Source organism: Phycodurus eques, chromosome 12 (assembly GCF_024500275.1).
Source record: "Phycodurus eques isolate BA_2022a chromosome 12, UOR_Pequ_1.1, whole genome shotgun sequence".
NCBI lineage: Eukaryota > Metazoa > Chordata > Actinopteri > Syngnathiformes > Syngnathidae > Phycodurus > Phycodurus eques.
Window position 1 is genome coordinate 12,483 of NC_084536.1, and position 24,668 is coordinate 37,150.

Here is a 24,668-nt window from a genome sequence, read left to right on the forward strand (position 1 = left end):
CGTTGTCAGGGCACACGCATCATAGGTGGTTGTAGGTATTTTGGTTTGAATTGCGGATTGTTTTGTTTTTTTGTTTTATTGACTTTTGGTTTTGTTTCTTTCATTCTAATACATTATAAATTGATACCGAAACTAGTTAATAAGAAACAACAAAAATAAAGATTACTTAAATAGCCAAGGCGAACTCAAATAAAGGAAGCAAATATCATGGAGGGTGGGGGTTGGACATAGGTCCGCTATGGGCGGGGCCGCCAGCCCACATACCCCAGGGATTGGAACCAGGGTTTACGGGAGGCGTAACCATGGGTGGATGGACCGTGCACCATCCTTTCCTACAGGAAGAGGGGGCAATGCCCCCAATTCCTGGAGAGGAAGTGTTCAGTTCCCCAAACCTAACCAATTATTTCCCCTATACTGGGAGAGGGAGGGTTCGGTTCCCCTCACCTAACCTAACCCTAATGTAGACTCCTCTGTCAGGAATAAATTGCTTGACTTTTAACACGTTATAATTTTAGTTCTTCCACCAAAACGAACACGCATGGAACCTCGAGTGTAATAGGTGATTATAAAAAACAAGGTTCCTTCACTAATTGGCTTGAAGATGCTTTTAATTGGCAAGTGCCTGCTTCTGTCTCTTCACATCATTAGAATGTTTTCAGACACTTTTAATATGCACTTTAATTTTACATAGACAGGCCAATGTTTTTAATATTTGTGTGTTAAATATTTTGTTTGGGGATGTTCCATATTTGTGTGTGTGTGTGTGTGTGTGTGTGTCCGTGCGCATATGTGTGTAGCGAATTTTAACCTAACTGCATATTGTGGGATGTCCCCATGTGAGAGAAGTGCGAATTTTAACATAACTGCATATTGTGGGATGTCCCCATGTGAGAGAAGTGGCCAGGATATGGTGCTGAAATCATGCTTTATTAAAACAAAAACAATAAAACACTCAAGGAGGATGAATGAAAGAAAACAATTTTACCACAGCAGATGGACTCACTGTGGCTAAGAAGTTAACACTGACTATAGGTTACAGTACACACAAACACGCTCATGAGCAATCCTCCAGGAGATGGCGCTGCTTCTGCACAGCAGAGTCTGCCGGGACGTTCTTTTCTGGCCAGGAGATGTTCATATATGGAAAGTCCAAGGGACCGTCCTGTGCCAGAAGCGGCGCTCCTACGTCAAAGATGAGAGCGCAGGCCACTCACACTCTCAGCTGGTCATCAAATAAATTGGTAGTACAATGCAGTCGGTCAGAACGCAAGTCCATCGTGCTGCTTACGTGAGGGTGATGCAAGCAGCACTCAGGGTCTTACGTTTGCAGGAAATCATCATAGCGACACGTATCCAAAACAACAAGGTTTGTTTTTGGTGTTGAGTAAACTTCAGCAGGGAGACGCTCTACCTGCCGAGGCAATCTTAAAACATCAACGTTGCGTTGAGGCACACAGTTTTAGTTTCTGCGTTTAGCAGGGTATTCGTTCCACACGGGACTTTCTCCTGTTCAACCGCATTTTGGTTTCCTTCTTTCACTTCATATTATTGTCAGAAATAACAATACATACATTCCCCATAACCGTCAAATCCGGCTATATACATTATGTACATGTGACTGCAAAAGTGTAATCAAATTTTATAACAATTGGAGACTTGACTGTGGCAATCAATTAATGTCAAGTTTGGTACAAAAAAAAAATAGTTCCTATGTACAAGAAAATAAATCTATCAATTCTTGTTGCTGATTCACTAAACAAAAGATTACCAATGAGGGAAATTGAGGGTGGGTGGTTCGGGGGCATATACCTCCAAGTTTTAACAATTTTCTTTTAAATTCTTTTTTTTTCTAGTTTTATTTTTTACATTGACTGGATGTGAACGTTGACAGTCGCAGAGGCAGAGCCGAGTTCGTTGGAAAGTCGTAGTGTGTACACTCCACCATCGTTCTCCTTTACCATGGCAATCACCAGCGTGGAAACGTTAGCTGCGTTGTTTACGTAGTAACGCTTGTCCCCGTCGGGAAGCGTCTGGTCTGAGTGCAGCCACTGCACAGACGGGGCGGGGTCTCCAAAGAAGGCCCCCGTCACCGTCAGTGATTTTCCAACAGCGATGTTGATGTTCTCTGGAAGAGCTGTGATCTTCGGTGGTGCGCCTACAAAGAGCAGCGAGTTTAATGACACTTCTTTCCATCACCACAATGTTTTCCTGCTCTTAATAACTTCCATTAGTGACTGAGGAACAAACACAATCGATCCGCTGATTTGCTTCCAAATGTGCTCGGATTTTGAACATCCACCTCACCTATTTTCATCCCACTAACGAGGCTCCTCTGTGAGGAGGAGGAGGAGGAGGAGGAAGAGGCTTCCACATGTGATTGATCACACATTTGTATTATTTGATTGCTAGTCTCAGACACACTCTCAATGGAGCTGAAAGTGGTGGCCTGCATAGACGATGCCTTCATGTGAACAGAAGAGGCAGAGAAAGCTTCAGCTTTTTCTTCCACCCTTATCATTGTTTGTGTTGCTTCCTCAATACCAGCTGCAAAAATGCAAAGTATACTTCACTCTTTTGAAAATATTCCTTACAATATTTTCTACAATGCTAAAGTACTAATCACTTACTGATGACATTGAGGGAGGACGTGGCAGAGCACTGGCCAAGCTGGTTTTTGGCCTTGATGGTGTATTTGCCGCTGTCTGCCAGCATTGCTTCACGTATCTCCAGAGTATACACACTGTTGGTCCAGTTCATTCTCACATTGGATGTGCCTGATAACTGCAAGAGAGAGAACGTTGAGGTGAACATTGTATCTAAGAGAGGTAAAGCAGAGACAAATACAAATACTCACAGTCAAGTTGTCTTTAAACCACTCCACGTCTGGGAAAGGCTCACCCGCAATCTCACAGGTGAATTTCACATTTTGTCCCTCTTCCACGTTTTGGGATCGGGGTTGCACCAGGAAGTGAGGTGGCGTTCCACATTTGAGCTGCTCCAAGTCAACAGAAGAAGGTGACTTCTTTCCCACAGTTGGTGACATAACTCTTTTTGCGGATTTGATTTGACTGACAGATGGAGGCGGGGATTTTGCCGTGGCGGACTTTGGTGAGACTGGTGACTTGACCCTCAGAGGCGTCTTGATTGGTTCGGGAGACTTGATTCTTTGTGGGGTTTTGACAGGCTCGGGGGACTTGCCTTCAGGAGAGGTGACTCTCGGAGAGACCACGATTCTCTGCTTGGACTCAGACTTGTGAATGTTCAGAGTAAAATAGGCTTCTTGTTTTCCACCAGCATTTTCCACAATTAAAGCATAGTTTCCTTCATCAGACGGATGAACAGAATAAATCTCCAAAGAGGAGCTGTACTGCGTAGAGACAATGTGGTGACTGCTAGAGGAACCCAGAGCTGCTCCCTCATGAAGCCACAATATGGAAGGTTCTGGGTCACCATCCACATCGCATGAGAATCTGGCAAGAGCTCCCTCCTCAACACTCAGAGACTGTGGTTTGGTCAGGATCTTTGCTCGGACCATAGGCTTCGCCTTTTCCTTTTCAACAACGGCGATGGTTTTTGTCACCGTTCCAGCCGTTGTTTCCTTGACTGCTGCTGACGAGATGTGGTACACCTCCGTTTTGGTCCTGTCTGGAAGATGGGAGGAGGGCGGTTCCTCGTCTCGGTGGATGTAAGAAAGGGCAGCATATTCTGCTGCTACATCTAATGTGGCACTGTCTGAAGCCTCCCCTTTGACGTTCCTGCAGACCACAGAATATGTTCCTGCATCTTCAGTCACACAGTTGTTGATCTGGAGCGTCAGAAGTCCACTAATGTTGCTCATGTGGTGTTTGCTGCTTGGTTTAATCTCTTTTCCATTGTGAAACCACCTGACTTTGGGCTCAGGTTTGGCCTGGACATTCAGGGTGAAGTTTGTGTTCGAATGATAGGGAACACGATGAGATCGCAATCGGATGCTAATGCGTGGGATGTGGTCGAGGCTGAAAGGAGCCTGCGATGTCCTCTCCACAGATCTCCGCTCTGACCTGAGAGTCTGCTTTCTCTCCTCATACCTGGACAGAAAATCTACTCTGGGCAAAGCCGTCTCTGTTTTGACAACCTTTTCTGAGGAAGGAGCTTTTCTCTCCATTTCAGGCGTCGGGAGCTTCTTAATGGGTTTAGGAATATATTCAGAAGCCAAAACTGTCAGATGCTCTGATTCAATATCCTCCACAGCTTTTGTGACAGTGATGACTGTTTCCTTTTTAAAATTTCGAGTCTTCTCCTCAAACTCCATGCGCTTGAGTTCACTCTTGTAGGAGGCGATTCTATGAGCTGTCATGTGAGGTCGGAGTAACTCCTGATCTTCTCTCTCCTCGTACACTCTTTGCTTCTGTCTGGGAGGTTTATATGTGGCTTTGTCATGGCGCTGCCGCAGTTCAACAAAGCTTGGGCCGGCTTCATATTTGGATGGAATTCGGTACGAATCATATCTTTGCAAGGCTTCAGTCTCCTCATCATCACTGTAGACTCTTACAGGTGATGAAGGGCGCAGTGATGATAGAGCGAAGCGAACGGGGCTGAGGCTGGGCGGAGAAGCAGAGTACCCGAGCTCCAACTCTCCCTCCAGGCGAAGCCTCTCCTCCTCAGTTCTCTTCATGGACAGATACTCATTAACAGGCAGTAGCAGCTCCTCATCTGACAGGTCACCCAGTGACCTTCTCCTAATCCTGTGGTAGACATCTATCTCTGGAGAAGCTGCACAGTGCCTTGACGGCCTCACTGTCTCTAAATCATCCTGAGTCATGGATGGGATATGCCACTTTGGCTTGTACTGGTCTTTGATCCTGATAGGCACCTCATAGAACTGGTCCCACCTAGAGAGACGAATACGTTTCATCCTCTTCTGTTTGATTTTCTCCATGGGCTCTGGGAATTCATACTGATCCCTGAGCTTCTTGTACCACTTCATGTCCGAGAGTGGCTTGAAGTGTTTGATTTCGACATCCTCTTCGAGCACTGCTGGGTTCATGACACGTGGCGTGGGCACATCGTATGGCATACGCAGTCTCTTCTCATCGGTCCGTTTTTTTCTCTCCTCTTTTTCTTTCTGCATTTCAGCCTCAGTCTTTTCGCTCTTTTTAGTCGTCACAGCAGGTTTAAACATGGTCGATGCTTCCCTGACAGCCTGTACTGCTGCAGGTGGTAATGGTATGACAACGGTGTCAGACAAAATCTGATGCAACCTCACCTTTTTGTCTAATTGCTCCTTTTGAGACACACTTTTCTGCTCCTTTTGGCTGCCTTCATAATCTCTCTTTACATGAGAAACACGTTCCACTTTTAGTGTTGCTTGGCAACTGGCAGATCCAGCAGAATTGGTTGCAGTTACTCTGTATACGCCAGAGTCTTCAGGTAATGTGTCTCTCACGTGAAAAATGAAATAATCCAAGCCTTCGTGGACAAGTTCAATCGATGGTCCAAAGGCTATGGGTGTGCCATCCTTTTCCCACTTCAGTGTGGGGTGGCCTGAAACCCGGATCTCAAAGCGAATGTTCTGGCCCTCCCTGCACTCAACGTTGGCAAGAAGACGTTTGAACATGGGCCTTAGGGTGAGATCTGCTGGTTTTGGTCGAGGAATCACAGTAAGACGGGCCTTACAGTTGTCGTCGCCGTACCTGTTGCGAGCTACAACGCTGTATTCGGCAACATCGTCATCATCAACGCTGTGGATAATAAGCTGATACAGGCCTTTGTCAATGATGAAGGTATACTTTTTGTCATCCTCTCCAGGGATCAGCTTTTGTCCAGATTTGTGCCACGTGACACGGGGATCGGGGTGAACTGTGATGGTGACACTGAAACGCACATCTTCTCCAATGTATGCAGTATGGTTAACCAGAGGAAAGGTGAACTCTGGGGGCTTCTGAAGCATTCTGGCAGTGTCAATTCGACGCTTTGTTCTCTTGACCACACGGGTAGTGAAGAAGTCACGGTATGACCTGACACCTTTGACGAACAACTCTGCGTAGGCACTGTCCTCACCATACTCATTGACAACTTTGCATCTATACGTGCCATCATCAACTCTTGTCACATTGGTGATTGCGATCACAGCCAGGCCATCCTCATATTGGATTTTGTACTTGTCACTTGCTTCCAGTTGTCTGACGCCACAATACCAAGTGACTTCAGTGGTACTGTCATAGTTGTCAATATTGCAGATCAACTTCACACTGTCACCCTCGCCTGACACCGAGTGTCCGATCTGGCCTGCTACCGGTCCATGTTCAAATGGAGCAATCTTCACCTTGGCCATTAACACGCCACGCTGGGACCGAATTGAGCCGCCACTGGCCACGCGAGCTGCAGACACCACAGTGCTCCATTCCTTCTTCACCATTGTCTGGTAGTATCGCTTGTGTCTGCTGCTCTGGATGGTTCTGGTGCTCAGATTTTCTGCAGGCGTGGACAGCCATGGATGTACCAGCGCCTCAGCAGCAGTCATACGATGTTTACGTTCCTTTGTCATTAAGCGGTCTGTGAAATCCAATGCTTCAACACTGACCTGCTTGAAGGACTCGTCATCATAGCTGTAGGCTGCGTTTGAAACGTTGTCGATCATCTGCTGGTTGGTTTCAGCTGTGAATGGATTTAGTCCACAGAGGAGCACAAAAGATAGCACGCCAACTGACCACATGTCAGTCACAGTGCTAACCACATCACACTGGTGGATCTCAGGGGCAGCGTACTCCGCAGTGGTGTACTGGATCTTGATTTGGTCTCCAGGCGTCAGGTGTATAGACTGGCCCAACTCAATGATTTTTACGTTTGAGCTGGTTCTTGTTGTGTACACAATATTCTCAGGTCTGATATCAAAATGTCCATAGCTATGACTGTGCAGGAACTCAAGAGCGGAGCAGATCTGCCAAATATAATTGACAATTTCTCGCTCATTGAGCTCAAAATCTGCTGTGCTGAGACGTTCAAAGATGTCGACGCCTGAGATGAAGTCATAGATCATTACCAGCTCTTCTGGACTATCAAATGACTCGTGAAGAAGCAGAAAGTTTGTGTGCTTAGCCAGGTTCAGTGTGGCAATTTCCTTCTTGACGATTGTCTGATCAGCACCTCTGACTTTGACAAATTTGGCCATATAGGTCTTCTCAGAGCTGATGTTCACACAGCGGTGGACAATACCAAACTGACCTCTTCCCAGTTCCTCTGCAATAGCAAATTTGTTATGCAGATTCTTTGCATCAGAGTGATGGGCTTTGCTTTTGGGAACACTTCCCATGTCGTCAACCTCCCTGTCATAGAGAAGAACTCTGGATTTGTCCTCCTTTGTCATGACAGGTCCGCTGGTCTCAGACGGGGCACTCTGCCCAAACTTGTTCTCAGCAATGACTCTAAACTGATAGCTGGTTCCTCCAAAAAGATTGATAACAGTGTAGCGGTTGTCACGAGATTGAGCAACTCGCTCCCACCTCTCAGCTGTGGTGGGGCACTTTTCAATAATGTAACTGATAACCTTGCTGCCACCATCATTTGCTGGGGCAACCCAGTTAAGTGTGACAGAGTCTCGAGAGACATCGCTGGCTTTAATACCCCGCGGAGGATCAGGCACATCGGCCACATCCAGCTCAACTGTCTGCTGATCAATTCCAAATCTGTTTTTAGCACAGACAATGTAAAATCCAGCATCCTTCTTCTCCACGCCGTTGGGGAACACCAAAGAAGTGAATGATCGTGTGACAATGACCTGGTAGTGGCCATTGCTGTCGATAAGATCTTGTCCCTTCTGCCATGTGATGACAGGATCTGGTTTGCCACCAAAAGGTATCTTAATATTGACCATTTCTCCACGCAGGGCAGGAATTGATTCTTTGTCCTTCAGGTTCTTGGGAAGGTGGATCTTTGCAGGAACTGATAAGAGAGAAAAACATGTCATTGTTCAGGGAACCACTGTTGTTTAGAAGAAGTGATAATACATTAAAAAAAATCTCTCTCTCTCTCTCTCTCTCTCTCTCTCTCTCTCTCTCGCTCTCTCTCTCTCTCTCTCTCTCTCTCTCTCTCTCTCTCTCTCTCTCTCTCTCTCTCTCTCTCTATATATATATATATATATATATATATATATATATATACACACACACACACACACACACACACAAATATATATTCTTACTTTCAACATCCAGAGAGATGGTGGCACAGATAGAACCTCCTTGGTTGGTGGCCCTGATCTGGTACACAGTAGAGTCTTCCTCATCAGCCTCAGTGACGACCAGTTGGTGGTAACCTCCCTTGAATTCTTGAATCTTGATCTTCTTTTCATCCGAATGGATTTCCTTTCCTCGTCTGAACCATTTGATCACTGGTTTGGGCTGACCTGTGATCTTACAGACAAGTGTAGCATTGCTCTTGTATTTGACACTTATGTTCCTCAGCTCCTCCTTAAAGGCAGGAGCTCGAACGTCAACAGCTGTGGTGGGAACAATGCAAGAGCTTTCCCCACTGTAGTCACTTTGTCCTCCAAGGTTCTCGCACTTCACCCGGAATACATATTCAATGCCCTCTGACAAATGTTTGACAGAGAAGACTGTCTGTTTGATCTCATCTGTCATCACGGGTGTCCATTCGCCCCATTCCTTCTTATCCTTTTGTTTCTTCTCAAGGCAATAGCTCTTAATTTTGGAGCCGCCGTCACTGAATGGAGGCTTCCAGGAAACTACACAGGAGTCCTTGGTGATTCCAGAAACGACTATTGTCTGAGGCGGTGATGGTTTCTCTGTGGACGATAAAGGTTTTGTCAATAAATCAGTTGACATTGTGTGTTTGTATTATTTTGTTCAATATTGTCTTGTGGATAGAACAAACCCAATTGGCTCTTAATGAGGATAGGTGAGATGAGTTCAAGTGGCTCGCTGTTGCCGTAGCGATTCTGGGCATATACACGGAAGAAGTATCCAGCGCTGTCGGTAAGGTTGGGCACACGGCAAGATGTGCCATTAATAGACGATGACACCAATTCCCACTCGCTTCCTTCCTTGTCCTCCCGCTTCTCCACAATGTAGTTGGTAATCATGCAGCCTCCGTCGTCCTTGGGAGGCTTCCAGCTGATGATGACAGAGTTCTTAAGGAGGGCCTCCATAACGATGGGACCCTGAGGCATGTCAGGTTTGTCTGGAAACAAAGGGTTGATAATAACTAATAGCACGTTTCCAAAGGCACGCCTCACTGAGGTTTGATGACAAAAACATACCATAGATTTCAACACTGAATACGGTGTCAACCCTGCCAAAGTGGTTGTGCAGTCGGATCCTGTATTTTCCTCCATGGATTCTGCGCTGCACATTCTTGATAACGAGGTGCGTATAATACTCTGTGGTCTCAATATTGATGTCCTCTGAGTTCTCCAGTGTCTTTGCTTCTTGGAGCCACATAATCTTTGGCACAGGACGCCCAATGTACATAGCATGGATGCGCAGGGTTGTTCCCAGACCAGCATAGTAGGTGCTCTTCAATGGGTAGTCAGAGTGGAAGGATGGCGCAGCTTCCAGTACGAGAATTCCAGTCGTTTCTGCTTCTCCGGCATCATTGGTAGCCTTACAGGTGTACGCTCCCTCATCCTCTTGTTGGTCAGTCATGATGGAAAGGGAGTGGTTACGGCCATCAGAGCTCATCTCGTATTTGCGGGACTCCACAATCTCCTTCCCCGCGTGGTACCACCTGATCTCAGGAACAGGTCTGCCAATTATCTGGCACTTCATTACAGCAGGCTGTCCCAGCTTTTCTGTTACTTCATCCATTTCCTTTCTCAGACTTGGTTTCGTTTCGACTATATGTATATATCAAGCAGACAAATACAAAAAAAGATGTCAATCGTGAACAGTTGGCTTAATTTTTTTGGACCAACTGTACAAATGATACTTAATACTAACTATCAGTATACGCACCACACAGTTTCGTCTTGATGCAAGTGGCAGTCCGACGAGGTCTGCTTATTCCGGTCTCATTCTCAGCAAATACTCTGAACTCATACTCAGTAGCTTCTGCCAGACCACCCATGGTGAACTCCTGTTCTTTCAGCCTCTGTTTGTTGCATTTCTTCCAGCTACTTTCAGTGGACTTCCTGTAGTCCACCCAATAACCCAGGACTTGTTTACCACCATCGCACTCTGGAGCTTGCCAGCAAATGGTGATCAAGTTATTAGTCACTTTTGTTGTATCAATTTCACCTGGCTGGCTTGGCTTATCTGCAAGATACGAACAAGCAAAACAAAATCACATCTATATCTGAAAAAAAAGCAAGTTAGCAGAATGAGGGATTATACTTCCTTACGCATATTAGAGGACATGTCTTTGAAAGTAAGTGGGAGAATGGTTAATCATCAAATTTATGCTTGACTTCCGTCAAAGATGATGACTCACCGAATGGATCTTTGCATGTGACCGGATCAGACACAGGTCCAGCCTCACTCTCGCCAATGTCATTGACGGCAACAATGCGGAAGTGATAGTTTGCATCTGCTGTGAGTCCAGACTGAGTAAACATGGTGGAGACAATCCTGGTGGGGTGACGAGACCATTGCTCTGTGGACACCTCCTTGTACTCAATGAAATAACCTGTGATGGAAGAACCCCCATCATCCTTTGGTCTGGACCAGGCCAGTGCCACAGAGGTTTGGGTGACATCCATGATCTCCGGTGGTGTGCTGGAAGTCTCTGGTGGACCTGTTTTGCAAATCACAGTTTCCCGGCTCATCAGGTGCTGATTGAGTCGATTCCCGTTCACGTTGGAAAAACAAGAATACTTACAAAGTGGAGTCTTGGGTAACAGCGGCTGCTCTGACTTCAGAGATGGACCTATACCAAAGGAGTTCTCAGCAGTTACCTTAAAGTGATATTCTGTTCCTTCGTTTAGGCCCCTGACGACCAACTGATTATCAGTCACCCTGCTGTCCACCGTGTACCATGCATTTCTGGTAACCTCTCTTCTTTCAACGATACAACCGAGGATCTCTGTACCGCCGTTATCGGTGGGCACCTTCCAGGATACCTTAACAGAGTTGGCCTGGATTTCTTCAAACGTTAATGGTCCTTCTGGAGCACTTGGACGGCCGATGACATTGACCTTGATTTGGACCTTCTTCTTGCCAACTTTATTTTCCAGAAGGAGCTCATACACACCAGAGTCACTCCTCTCGGCTCCTTTGATCACCAGTTCACTGGTGTCTTCAGTGTGAGCGACCATGGCCTTGGTTGACACTGCCCCGCTGTCCTTGAACCATGAGCAAGTAGGGTGAGGTTTACCCTTGATGGGAAGAGAGAGCCGGACCACTCCACCGTGACGGACCACGTAGACATCTTTGTATTTCAGCTCAAGTTCATAATCAGGAGGTTCTGTAGAACCAAAGGGAAATAATGCAAGAGTCACTTTTCATTTATGTCCAGGAAAACAACACATTCTGACTGCATTTCATGTGTCTTCTCTCATGTGTGCTCACCAAACATTTCTGTGATGGTGACAGTTCCAGGAACTTCGGCAGGCTCGCCAGAACCGCCCACATTGCAGGCCAGTATTCGGAATTTGAACTCCTCTCCTTGTGGCATGTTGGTCAGTGTGTATTCGCAGATCAGAGAGGGCGTGGTGTTGCATTTGAGCCAAGCCATGGTGCCCACCTTTTGCATCTCAATTAGGTACCCGTCCACTCTCGCATCTCCCTCATCATCGGGCGGACTCCAAGCCAGTGATACAGATGACTTGGTAGTTTCCGTGATCCGAGGGTTCTGTGGACAACCAGGTGGATCTGCCCAGGACAGAAATATATTTAATGTATGTGTGTGCGTGCATGTGTGTGTATACACACACACAATACAATATAAAAATATATTTTTATATATGGATCCAGCTGTTTATGTGAAATAAATCCAAACATTGCTTGCACTTGACAAAAGACAGAAAAAAAAAAAAAAGATAAATATTTCTTTTTTTTTTTTTTTTGTTCCAGTCTCTCACCAATGGGATCTGAGGCCACAGCTGGTTTAGAAGGCAGACTTGGTTTGCTTATTCCACGGGCATTGATAGCGATGATTCTGTGCTCGTACTCCAGCCCTTCAATTAGTTCTGTTGAGCGGTATCTAGTCATGGTGATGGGATTCTTGTTGGCACGCACCCATCTGTCAGACCTGACTTCTTTGCGCTCAATGATGTATCCAGAAACCTCCAACCCACCATCTTCTTCTGGTGGGTTCCAGGCTACAGTCATGCCGTCACGTGATACATCAAGAATGGTCGGTCGGCCAGGGGATCCAGACACATCTGCGAAGGAGGGACAACGTGTAAGCCTTCTGTCAAGGGTTATGACCATATATGATTATGGAAATAAAAAAGCAGGCGTTACTTTTCAAGCTCCTGCATGTGACAATCTCAGACTGCAAAGGTTCTCCAGTGCCGTAGCGATTCACAGCAGCAGCACGGAAGACATACTCATCTCCCTCAATCAGGTTCTCAAATTTGAAAGTGGGTCGACTGACCGAGTCACAAACTGGCACCCATCCTGGTCTGTGGGCATCTCGTTGCTCCACCACGTAGCCACTGACGGGCGCTCCGCCGTCTCTTGTTGGAGGATCCCAGCTACAGGTGACAGTGGTGGCATCAATCTCATCAAATCTGATTGGTCCTTTTGGTTCGTCAGGTTTGGCTAAGAGAAGATGACAGTGAATCAGTGTATTAATCATTCAAACCATGCTTCTTTTGCTGTATGAAATCTGGTTAAATGTCTTACATATTTCATTGTAGTACTTCACATATCTCAACAAATAAAACAATGTATAACTGCAGGTTTACTTACAGAGAATGACAATTTTGATGACCTCGGTGGTAACACCAACAGTGTTCTTCACCTCCAGGGTGTAGTTGCCAGTGTCGTCAATAGTTGTGTCAGACATGGTTAGTTTGGAAAACTTGCTAGTGCTCTGGATCTTGACACGGTCTGTGATTTTTATCCTATTGTCACCAAAGAACCAAAAGCAGGACGGGGGAGGCCTGCCGATGATTGGCAGGTCAAGCTCCAGGGTCTTACCAGCCACAACATTAACAGCTTTCTGGGGAAGATTGGTGAAATCCACTGCAGGCATCACTGGAAAAAATAAATTAGTTACAAAAAGTTAATAAACAGAAGAATGACAAAAACTTTATCCTGTTTGACAAAGATGTCATGGAAATGCTGGTCACCTCTTTGTTCTTGTACGGTCACAGGTGTAACAAGCTCCTTTGCTTCGCTGGCACCTCGACTGTTGATGGCTTTGATTCTGAACAAGTACTGTTCCTTCTCATTCAGCTTCTCAATAGTGTGCTCAAAGTCGGTTAGCTTGAGCGAGGCCACCTTCATCCATTTCTCAGTACCGAACTTGCAGGCCTCAACGACGTAACCGATCAGCCTGCTGCCTCCATCATGCTCAGGCTTCTCCCAGCCCAACGAAACGGTGGTTTTGGTGACGTCAATCACCTCCAGTTTGCACGGTGGGTGAGGCACCTCGCAAACCAGGATGACGTCCGGTGTCTCGCAAGGCTCGCCGACACCATAAATGTTTTCAGGTAGGACTCGGAAGTAGTACAGCATGCCCTCCATCAGTCCATCAATCTTGAACCATGTCTTGCTGCACTTGGAAGTAACAGTTTTGTAGGCTCTCATGGAGGCCTCACGCCTCTCAACAATATAATTATTGACAGGAGCGCCACCGTCCACAGTTGGGACATCCCATGAGATGGTGGCATATTCTTTGGTCAGTTCCTTGATCTTGATTGGTCCTGTTGGTCCCGGTGTGTCTAGAATTATAAACAGTTTGCAATTTAGATATGGCATTACTAAATAGTAAAAATCATGATGTATGGATTTAATAGGAACTTATGGCATGGTCGTCCACTTACCATAGACTTTGACCAGAAGAGAGACTTCCTGTTTCCCAGCAGAGTTTTCAGCCACAAGCGTGTATTTTCCAGCATCATATCGGTGGACCTTATCAATGATGAGTGTGGTTGACTTATGGGTTACCTCTATGAAACCTCGGTTGTTGAGGTCAACACCTGGCTTGCTCCAAGCAATTGTCGGAGCAGGACGGCCAGTAATATTTACAAAGAGGCGCAGACAACCGCCGGCACGCAGGCAGATGGTCTTCTTCAGGTCATCGTGGAGCTCAAAGTCAGGAGTTTCTATTGGGTGAAGGTAATGATGAATGAAGTAGCTGAGGTACATCACATTTGTAAACTGTCACAGCAAATATTACTTGGATTATCTTGATCAGATTTGTAAAGTTCTATGCTTTCTTTCTTCCTTCGCAAGTAGAGAAAACAATATTATCATTATGATTGAATGGGCAACATACCAATTCTCTCCACTGGCTCCGTCTCAGCACAGTGCTCACTGAAGTCTCCGGTACCATTGATGTTGATGCCAGCCACTCTGAAGCGATACTTTTTGCCTGAGTAAAGTCCAGTCACCATGTGTTCTGAAGTACGCAATGTCTTCTCATGGGCCTTTGTCCATTCCTCTGTTCCAGCTTCCTGCATTTCCAGTAAGTAGCCCAGCACATCAGCTCCTCCATCCTCCACAGGGCGGGACCAAGCTAAGTTAATGCTGTCAGCGTGGGTGTCAGTGATACGAGGTACAGAGGGAGGTGAGGGGGTGCCTAAGATGGGAAAATACCGAGCTTAAAACCAGCCATTGGGGGTCATCAGTCACCAAATGATTTAATTCATCAATCGACAATTGTTTGGTGGGATACTTGGACCAAGCTGAACTTACATGTTGGTAGTCTGCAGACAACATACAGAGAAACTTCACTGGGTTCACTCTCCCCAGCCTTGTTGACGGCCGTCACCCTGAACTGATATATGTTGCCTTCAGCCAAACCAGACACCTTCAGTGTCGTGTCGAGGTGTTCTCCGCTCCTGTTCACCTTCACCCAGCGGGCACTCTTCTTCTCCCGCCTCTCAACCAGATAGTGGATCAACGGACCTCCGCCATCGCTCTCGGGTTTCAGCCACTCAATGGTTACAAAGTCCTTTCCAGACACCAGGATCTCAGGTGCACCCGGTGGAGTTGGCACAGCTGTAAGAAGATGTTCTTAAGGTTTAAATCAACAACTACAGTCGGATGAGGTTATAATAATGCTAATCGTTAGGTGACAGGTCAATAGCATATTAGAATGCCCTGCATTGTCTGCAACGCAGTTCTTTACTATTACAAATATTACTGAGACCAAAGTTATCGATTGAATTCATTCACTCAAACCATCTAAGGCAAAGGATGTTTTTGGAATGGACACGAACATGCTCAAAGATCTAGGTTCAACTCTTGCTACTCCTATTGCCTCAATCATTAATCTTTCAATTTCATCTGGTCACTTTCTAAAGGCCTGGAAATCTGCTATTGTTACCCCTGTCTTTAAATCCGGTGACTCAAATTGTCTGAATAACTACCGACCTATAAGCATTCTTCCGGCCATTTCCAAAGTTGCAGAAAAATGGGTGTCAGAGCAGATTGTCCATTATTTAAACAGCAGCTCCCCCTCTCTCCATGCCATGCAGTTTGGTTTCAGATCCAAGCATTCCACTGAAATGGCTACATGCCTCTTCATTGAGAAAATAAAATCTTCTCTCGACAAGGGTGGAGTTGTAGGGGCGGTGTTCTTGGACCTCAGGAAAGCTTTTGATACAGTAAATCACTCTGTTCTTCTTACCAAGCTCTCAAAATTTAACTTCTCTCACAAAGCTGTGAGCTGGATTGAATCATATCTGCATGACCGAACACAATCTGTATCAGTTAACAACTACAGATCAGAGTCTCTTAGGCTAACCTCTGGAGTCCCTCAGGAATCAATATTAGGCCCCCTTTTATTTAGTCTTTATATCAACGATTTGCCCACTTTTTGTTCTGAAGCAGAGTGCGTAATGTATGCAGACGACATGGTTTTCTTTGTTCATGGTCGCTCCAAAGATACTGTTGCTGCTAAACCCACTAATACAATGTCCTGTGTCACAACTTGGTTGCAGGAGTGCTGTCTACAGCTAAACGTTTCAAAAACTGTAGACATGTATTTCACTAAAACAAATAGAGTATCACCTGACCCGGAGATATTTGTTAATGGAGAAAAAATGCAAACTGTCAGCCAATACAAATATCTTGGGTTAATAATAGATTCACAGCTTTCCTTTAAAGCCCATATTGACAAATTGTGTAAAAATATCAAATTAAACCTCGCAAATTTTCGTGCAATTCGAAATGAAATGTCAACTGAAGCCGCAAAAATTTACTTACATTCAATGATTCTTAGTCACTTTAACTATTGCAAAACCAGTTGGTCCCAGGCTGGTCAGAATGCAAAAAAAACATTGGAAGTTTTGTACAAACAAGTAATTAAAGTGATGGATAAAAAACCAAGGCACTATCATCACTGTGCAATTTAAAAAAAATACAGTCTTTTAAACTGGGACAGTCTTCACATATTTGCAGATTTAAATTTGATTTATAAAGTACTGCATGATTTGGCTCCAGCTCCTCTGGCTGAGTTCATCAGCCAAAGAAACAGCTCTGAGCATGTCACTCGAGGCTGTGTCAGAGGTGACGGTCTCATTCCTCTGCGCAGGAGCACTTTCAGTAAGTCAGCCTGGTCAGTGAGGAGCGCTGGTGAGTGGAACTCAGTACCTGAGGAGGTTAAACTGCTTACAACATACAAGGCCTTCACAAAAACTGAAAATGTGGTTAGTTAACACCTATAGCTGCCAACACTAAAATACAAGTATGTTATGATGTTTTTTTGTTTTTTTTTGTTATGATCAAATGATTTGTGGTTTTATTCTCTCTTAATAGTAAGTCTTTATGTATCCTGTTTTATATTATATTGTCTTGTAGATGTATTATACTGCTTTTTTACATCATGGCCAGGGGACTACAGATGAAAACTAGCCTTCTGGCTAATTCTGGCTTTTTTACCCATGTGTATTTCATGTGTTTTATGAAATTGCATTGTCACCTTTCAAATAAACTGATTAAAAAAAATAATAATAATAAATGTAGAATTACAGTCATGTAGTTGGGGCAATGAGCGCTAAGGTTACGATCCAACAAACCAGTAATTTACTTTTAGGGAAATCGTTAGCAGTAATTTCAACTGTAAATGAACTCATAAAACAAATGTATTCTACAAACATTTTACAATGGTTTGGACAGGGGCACTCACTGAAAGTATTTCTGGCAACCATGGGCTCTGAGAGAAGGGGTATTCCAGTGCCATACTTGTTGATTCCCCGAACTCTGAACAAGTATTCTGTATTCTTGAACAGACCGGTGATGTTGCAGGTCAGCTCTTTGCACTCGGCGTGCATGAAAACCCAGTTAAGTCTGTTGGTGTCTCTTCTCTCCACAAGGTAGTGAGATACCTCATCACCACCATCCTCTAAAGGAGGGTTCCAGGTCAGAGTGCATGATTCCTCAGTTATCCTGCTGATCTTGATGCTGCCTTCACACACTCCTGGGGTGTCTAGAAACATTAGTCATTGTGTTGTTAGCGGTCTCCTAGTCTAATAAGGATTTTGATTACCAGTAGGAATCACTTCCACTTACCAAGTACTTTGACATTGACTTCAGCAGTCTTGGTTCCACTCACATTCCGAACAGTGAGAATATACTTTCCAGTATCATCTCTGTCACAGAACTTGATGATGGCCATTGCCCGGTTGGACGTATATTGCAGGTGGTACTTCTCACATAACTCCAGTTCCCTGTTGCCCTTGGACCAGGAAGCTTTGGGGTCAGGCCTGCCACCCACTGCAGCATCCAGAACTAGATCTGACCCAGCTCTCACCATAACAACTTCAGATAAGAGTTTACTGTCCAGTTGAGCCTTTGGAGGTTCTGTCATAATATATAAACACATTTACACTCGTTGCATCTGCATGGTCAACCTGGGGATTTGACACGTGTGACATATAATGTTTTGGTGCTTTGTGTATCACAAACAATTAGCTTACCAAAGTCAGATTTGCACTGCACAGAGCCGGTGGACTCTGATGGGGTGCTGAAGACCTGGTTTGCATTCTTGGCAATGACTCTGAACTCGTAGGGTTCTCCTTCTCCCAGGGTGGTAACAGTGTAGAAAGTGTCCATAACATTCGTGTAGTTACATTTCAGCCAGCGGCCCTCGCCACTCAAAGTGTATGGTTTGCGTTCAATTATGTATCCCACAATTGGACTGCCACCGTCATTAAGTGGAGTCAACCATTTGAGCGACACTGTGGTCCTGGTTACATTCGTCACTTCTGGCTTACTTGGTGGATCTAACAACAGAGTTGTTGACTTGTGTTAGTCCTAGGTCAGAAGTAATCAATGTCTGTTGGGGCAAGCTATACTCACCAACAGGGTTTTGGGCGACTGCTCCTTTGGAGGCTTCACTGGCCTTGCTCAGACCAGCACTGTTCATGGCATAAACTCGGAACTGATACTCCAGACCTTCAACGAGGTCGTCCACCTTGTAAAAGCACTCAAAGGATGGGATCTTGTTCTCTCTTACCCAGAGAATATTATTTCTCTCCTTCTTCTCAATCCAGTAACCTGTCACCTTGCTGCCCCCATCATGATAAGGCTCCTCCCACTTCAAGGTCATTGTGTTGGCAGAGATATTAAAGACAGATGGCCTTGTTGGGGGTCCAGGAGGTGCTACATTAGTCAAATGTAAAGTTAATTCGTGTCTCATGACTTTTAGAGTCACAAAGTGTTACTGTCATTCAGGTTTAGGAATTGTACTTACTGTAAGAATGCTCTGCAACGATGGTCTCGGACTCAGTCGGCTTGCTCACACCAAATCTGTTCTCGGCAGAGACCCTGAAGGTGTACTGCATGTACTTGGTCAGATGACTCACATGAAGAGATGTGTGTTTCACACTGGAGTTGATCAGCTGCCATAAACTGGAGCCAGATTCACGCTTCTCCACAATGTAGTTGGTAATGTTAGTGCCACCATCGTCCTCCGGCACATCCCAGTTAACAACACAAGATTCTGAGGTGATATTGGAGATTTCAACAGGCCCCTTTGGAGGATTGGGTCTACCTGTAACATTTATGTTGATAGTGAATGTCTTGGTTCCGGCGACATTCTCCAGGGTCAGGTAGTATTTCCCACCATCACCCCTCATGGCATCCTTGACTGATATGCTTGCTCTGTCTTTAGTTACTTTAATGGAAACTCGTTCAGTGTTTTTCAGTCTCATCTCCTCCAGCCTCCAGGCTACCTTGGGAGCAGGTCTCCCACTAATGGGAACATCAATTGTGAAGATGCTGCCAGATCTGCATGTGATCAGCTGGTTTGTGATCTCACTGAGATCAGCTGCCGGTTCAATATGAGGCTCTTTGACCAACACGGGGGCCGGAATTTCTCTGGGTCTACTGAGGCCGGATTCGTTCTTGGCTTTCACACGGAAGTGATACTCATCTCCCTTATTGAGTTTTTCGACCACGTAGGAGAGGTTCTTGGTATTCCCAACCACGACCCATTTGCCTGTACCTTTGGGCCTAGCCTCAATGACATAACACTGGATACGGCTTCCACCATCATGCTCTGGCTTCAGCCAGCTCAATGAAACCGAGCTGTCTGTTGTGTCTACAATGTCCATTCTCTTTGGCGGTGCTGGCTCGGCAGTAGCAATAACAGGCTCCGTTATCTCAAACACCTCACCGACACCATACTGGTTCTCTGCAGAGACCCTGAAGAAGTATGGCACTCCCTCAAGGAGGTCCTGGATCTTGATTATATTCTGAGTGCATTTGCCCCCAGACTGCTGCCAGGTGCGACGGGTTGCCTCTCGTCTCTCGATAATATAGTGGTGGATTCGTGCGCCACCATCATTAAGCGGGGGCTCCCATGCAAGTGTGACTGAGCCTCTGGACACCTCTTGGAAGGCTAAAGCCTGAGGAGCTCCAGGAGTGTCCATGACTTTCACAGTGAAAGTAATGGCCTTGCTACCACTGCTGTTCTGTAGGTTAACAGTGTATTTGCCCGAATCATTTCGAGAGCAATTTTCAATAAGTAGAGTACTGCTGCCCTCTGCAGTTGTGACCTCTGACATCACACTTAGTTCTCCTTCTTCTTTCAGCCAAGTGGCAACGGGGACGGGCTTCCCCCTGAATTGGACACTTAGTTTCACTGAACCTCCAGCTTTGACAATATGCATTTGCTTGAAGGTGGCATCAATATCCACCTGTGGTGGTGTGAGTCTGTCAATGGCCTGAGCCGGTTCTAGAGTTGGCATGTCTTCGCCTCTTCCGACTTGATTTACGGCTGCAACACGGAACTTGTATTCAACCCCAGTATGTAGACCAGTCACTGTATACTCAGTTTTTGCCACTAGGTCTTTATTTACTCTATTCCAGTCAGGTTCATCGCTCTTAACCATCTCGACGATGTAGCCCAGAATATCAGAACCCCCGTCATCTGCAGGCTTGGTCCATTCCAGACTAATAGAGGTATTAGTTGAGTCTGACACACAGACCACAGATGGGGCACAGGGGATATCCTTAGGCTCAACAGCTTTTATGGGTAGGGAGATATTGCTCGGAGCTCCAATACCAGCATCATTCACAGCCATGACCCGGAATTCATATTCCATATCCTCTGTGAGATTAAGAACCTTGTGAGCACATTCAGTGATGGGTTTCTTTGAAAGCACCTTGTAGAACCGGACAGTCTTCTTCTCTCGTTTTTCCAGAATATAGTAATGAATGGGGTTTCCACCATCAGATGTTGGAGGAGTCCAGGCCAAAGTTATGTTTTCCCCTGTGATCTCAGTGGCATCTGGAGTGCCTGGAGAATCAGGGGTAGCTGTGGAGAAATTGTGAATGGAAACATGTGAAGACCAAAATGAAACACATCTTGTCAAATGAAAGATTTCAATCTCTTTACTTACTGTATTGCAGCTGCGCAATAATAGGGCAGGATTCCAACGGTCTCCCAACACCAAACTTGTTGACAGCCGAGACCCTGAACTGGTACTCATTGATCTTAATGAGTTTGGTTGCACTGAAAGTGCACTCACGACAGTTTTCAGACACTAACGCCCAAGAGATCTTGGATGTTTCACGTTTCTCAATGATATAATGTGAAATTTCTGAGCAGCCATCATTCTCTGGCGGATTCCAGGACAGAGTACATCTGCCTTCTGAGATGTTGCTAAACGTGATGGCTCCTACTGGATCTCCAGGTGTGTCTGCATCACAAAATAGAGTTAGAGTAAACTCAGAGGTAATAAATCACTCGTACATATATAATGCAATAGACAAATACAACTGCACACCTTGGACTTGAACCAGGAGATCCTCCTTTTTGATGCCAGATCCATTGGTCGCTTCAACGGTGTAGAGACCACGGTGAGTACGGTCAGCATCTCTAATGAAAAGAGTGCTGTATCCTGCAACAGTGATAATATCCAGCATCTTTTTGGTGATTTCCACACCGTCTCTGTACCAGACCACCTTAGGAACAGGCCGTCCAGTGATGGCCACCTTCACCTTGATGTTGTCACCCGCTTTGACAGTCAAACCCTCAAAATACTCTGGGCCAAATTCAATGTGAGGAGCAGCTGGTTTGGGAGAAAAGGCAATAAGTAAAGTTCACGATAATTGATTATCATTTCCTGTCTTACTCTGGGCTCTCGCTGAATTATCTTCACTTACCATTCTCGCTTCTGACCACAATCAAACCAGATGAGTTGGACGGAGGGCTGATGACACCAATGGCATTTCTGGCGATCACCCTGAACTCATAACGCTCATTCATTGTCAAACCAGTCACAGTGTACTGGCAGTCATGAACATCAGTCAAGTTGGCCTTGAACCAACGACCTTGTCCCTGTCGTTTCTCAATGTTGTAGCCAGTAATCTTGCTACCTCCATCACGTTTGGGCGCGTCCCATTTTAGCGTGATTGAGTCACTTGTCACGTCAGTGTAGTCAGGCTGGCCAGGAGGATCTGAAAAACAGAAGTCAAGCTTTTCATTTGTCTTGCAAAGCGCTTATAAAGAGATTATTCATTGAAGAATAAATTGTGCTTCATGATGTAAGCATTTGGACAAAGTCAGAACTCACCAACAGGACTGACAGCCATGGTGGGCTTGCTCTCATCACTCATTCGGCTACAGCCAGCGTCATTCTGTGCATACACTCTGAACGAGTACTCAAGGCCTTCAATGAGACCCAGGATCCTGTAATCGGTTTCTTTGATGAGCGCCATGTTCACCTTCTGCCACATGATGCTGTTCTTTTCCCTCTTCTCCACATGGAATCCCTGGATGGGGGTACCACCGTCATAGATAGGCTTCTCCCACTGGATAGTCATGCCATCGTTGGTGATGTTATACACAACAGGCTTGCCTGGTGGACCTGGGGGCCTGAACTGGTGCTTGGCAATTACCATCTGTGAGACCAGGGGTTCACTGACACCATACCTGTTCTCAGCACACACCCGGAACTGATATTGGACACCCTTGATCAGGTTAGGCACTTTGAACTGACTTCCCTCCACACTGGAACAAGCCATCTTCCAGTCAGGCTGAGAGGTGTCGCGCTTCTCTACAGTGTAGCAGTTGATTTCTCCACCACCGTCATCGTTGGGCTCATCCCAGGAGATCATGATGCTTTCTGCTCTTACTTCATCAAGGTGGATGGGTCCAAGGGGCTTTGATGGGGGTCCGAGCGTAATGACGTGGATATGGAAGGACTTTCTGTTGATTTTGTTGTCAAGAGTGAGTGTGAATTTACCATCATTCTCTTTCTTCACATTCTTTATCATTAGTGTGGCTTTGTTGTCTGTCTTCTTGAAGCGTATTTGATCGCTTTCCTTCAGGGGAAGGTTATCCTTCAGCCACAAGACCGATGGTTTAGGTTTACCTCTGTATGGGAGCTCAATGTGGACATTGTGACCTAAGCGAACACAGATTCTTCCATCTGGGTAGTCTGCAAGGCTTGCTTCAGGTGTAATAACGTAGTCGATTACTTTGATTGGCCCTATCTTCACAAAATCACCCTGACCCTTCTCATTTCGAGCAGCAACTCTGAAGAACATGTCAGAGTGCTCCTTTAGTTTTTCTACTTCAAACTCACAGTATCGGCTCATTCCTCCCAGTGTCCATTCCTCATCTGAGGCTTTCTTTTCAATGATGTAGTCGGAGATGATGCTCCCGCCATCATATTCAGGCTTTAGCCACTGCAGAGTGACAGAGGTCCTGGAGGAATCCTTCATCGAAACGTCTTTGACTGTTCCAGGGGTCTGTGTAGCCTTCACTGGTTCGAGAGTTTCGCATGGTTCACCAACACCGTTCTCATTCTCTGCGAGAACACGGAAGAAGTACGATGTCTTTTCAGAGAGATCTTCAATTCTGTAGATTGTGTCAGTGCATTTGCTTGTTACTGTAGAGTACGATCTCTTTGAAGAGTCCCTCTTCTCAACAATGTAGTTGGTGATTTCAGCACCGCCATCGAGGAGCGGGGTCTCCCAGCAAAGAGTTACTTTTCCACTGGTTACTTCTTTCAGTGTCAGGTTCCTGCACTGACCTGGAGAGTCCTGGACCTTCACAGACAAGGTTAATGTCTTGGGCTCTCCCACACCGTTCTCAATCTTGACTGTATATTTTCCAGTGTGGAGCTTGTTTACGTCACGCATAACGAGCACTGTGGTTGCATCTGAGTGGTGGAATTCATAAGAGGGGTTGTTGTCAATGCATACATCTCCTTTGCTCCAGGAAGCACAGGGAGATGGTCGGCCCTTCAGAGGAACAGAGAGCTCCACGTCCTTGCCAGCCTTCACTATGTAGTGAGTTCTTGTAGCCACATCCGAGTCAATCTGGGCTTCCTCTGCGAAAATGATGTTTCTGTCATTTATAAAGAAAAGACAAAAACAAGAAGTTGTGTTTCTAAAATCTGCAGTCACTTACCCAGGATATCTTTAGCCTGTACAGGCTCAGTCATCTGCAGGGGTTCCCCACGGCCTGCGCAGTTGACAGCAGAAACTCGGAAGAAGTAGTTAACATCTGGCTTTAAGTCATGTACAGTGTATTCGGTCATCTTGACCTCTCCCTTTGAAGTAACCATTGCCCAATGTTCCTCTCCCTCATTAAGTTTCTCCACCATGTAGCTGGTCACCTCACTGCCTCCATCCCACTCTGGCTTAGACCATCCCAGTGTGATAGAGGTCTTGGTGGAATCCATCACCTTCAGCTTGCAAGGCTCATCTGGTGGATCTGTAAGTGAAATTATTTTATAGGCACATGATCCTTGATTCCATTTTTTGAAGCAGTGGCTTTTACCACTTACCAATTGGATCTGAAGCCTTATAGAAGTCAGATACATCTGAGAAGGGTCCTTCTCCAGCCTTGTTAATGGCACAGACACGATACTGGTAATCATTTCCTTCAGTTAGGTGGTAGACAGTCTGTTTGTTGTCAGGAATAGGATCCTTGTAAACTCTGATCCAACGCAAACTCTTCTTGTCACGTCTCTCCAGGTAGTAGCCAGTAACTGTGCTACCCCCGTCCACACCTGGACGTTCCCATTCTACCACCATAGTAGTCTTGGTGATGACGTTCACCTCAGGAGTATGTGGCTGTCCCGGAGTTACTGATGGAAA

General features: G+C 45.6%; 1 protein-coding gene across 3 annotated transcripts in view; it reads right to left on the reverse strand.

The window, feature by feature from the left end:
• Nucleotides 1-906: 906 nt before the first annotated feature.
• ttn.1 (titin, tandem duplicate 1) overlaps nt 907-24,668 on the reverse strand; it is a 192,266-nt gene continuing 168,504 nt past the window's right edge. For all 3 annotated transcript variants that reach the window (XM_061692804.1, XM_061692802.1, XM_061692803.1), the window contains 29 exons: nt 24,356-24,658; nt 23,977-24,282; nt 22,133-23,896; nt 21,723-22,016; nt 21,344-21,628; nt 20,957-21,256; nt 18,805-20,871; nt 18,411-18,713; nt 18,029-18,334; nt 17,622-17,912; nt 17,239-17,538; nt 14,802-15,107; nt 14,383-14,685; nt 13,928-14,209; nt 13,232-13,825; nt 12,849-13,136; nt 12,399-12,698; nt 12,014-12,316; nt 11,502-11,804; nt 10,813-11,397; nt 10,426-10,728; nt 9,951-10,250; nt 9,257-9,832; nt 8,872-9,177; nt 8,180-8,782; nt 2,855-7,920; nt 2,628-2,781; nt 2,305-2,544; nt 907-2,155 (listed from right to left, as the gene is read on the reverse strand). In XM_061692804.1, coding sequence (XP_061548788.1) covers nt 1,863-2,155; nt 2,305-2,544; nt 2,628-2,781; nt 2,855-7,920; nt 8,180-8,782; nt 8,872-9,177; nt 9,257-9,832; nt 9,951-10,250; nt 10,426-10,728; nt 10,813-11,397; nt 11,502-11,804; nt 12,014-12,316; nt 12,399-12,698; nt 12,849-13,136; nt 13,232-13,825; nt 13,928-14,209; nt 14,383-14,685; nt 14,802-15,107; nt 17,239-17,538; nt 17,622-17,912; nt 18,029-18,334; nt 18,411-18,713; nt 18,805-20,871; nt 20,957-21,256; nt 21,344-21,628; nt 21,723-22,016; nt 22,133-23,896; nt 23,977-24,282; nt 24,356-24,658 — 17,624 coding nt within the window. In that variant the 3' untranslated portion in view covers nt 907-1,862. The remainder of the gene's footprint in view (nt 2,156-2,304; nt 2,545-2,627; nt 2,782-2,854; nt 7,921-8,179; nt 8,783-8,871; nt 9,178-9,256; nt 9,833-9,950; nt 10,251-10,425; nt 10,729-10,812; nt 11,398-11,501; nt 11,805-12,013; nt 12,317-12,398; nt 12,699-12,848; nt 13,137-13,231; nt 13,826-13,927; nt 14,210-14,382; nt 14,686-14,801; nt 15,108-17,238; nt 17,539-17,621; nt 17,913-18,028; nt 18,335-18,410; nt 18,714-18,804; nt 20,872-20,956; nt 21,257-21,343; nt 21,629-21,722; nt 22,017-22,132; nt 23,897-23,976; nt 24,283-24,355; nt 24,659-24,668) is intronic.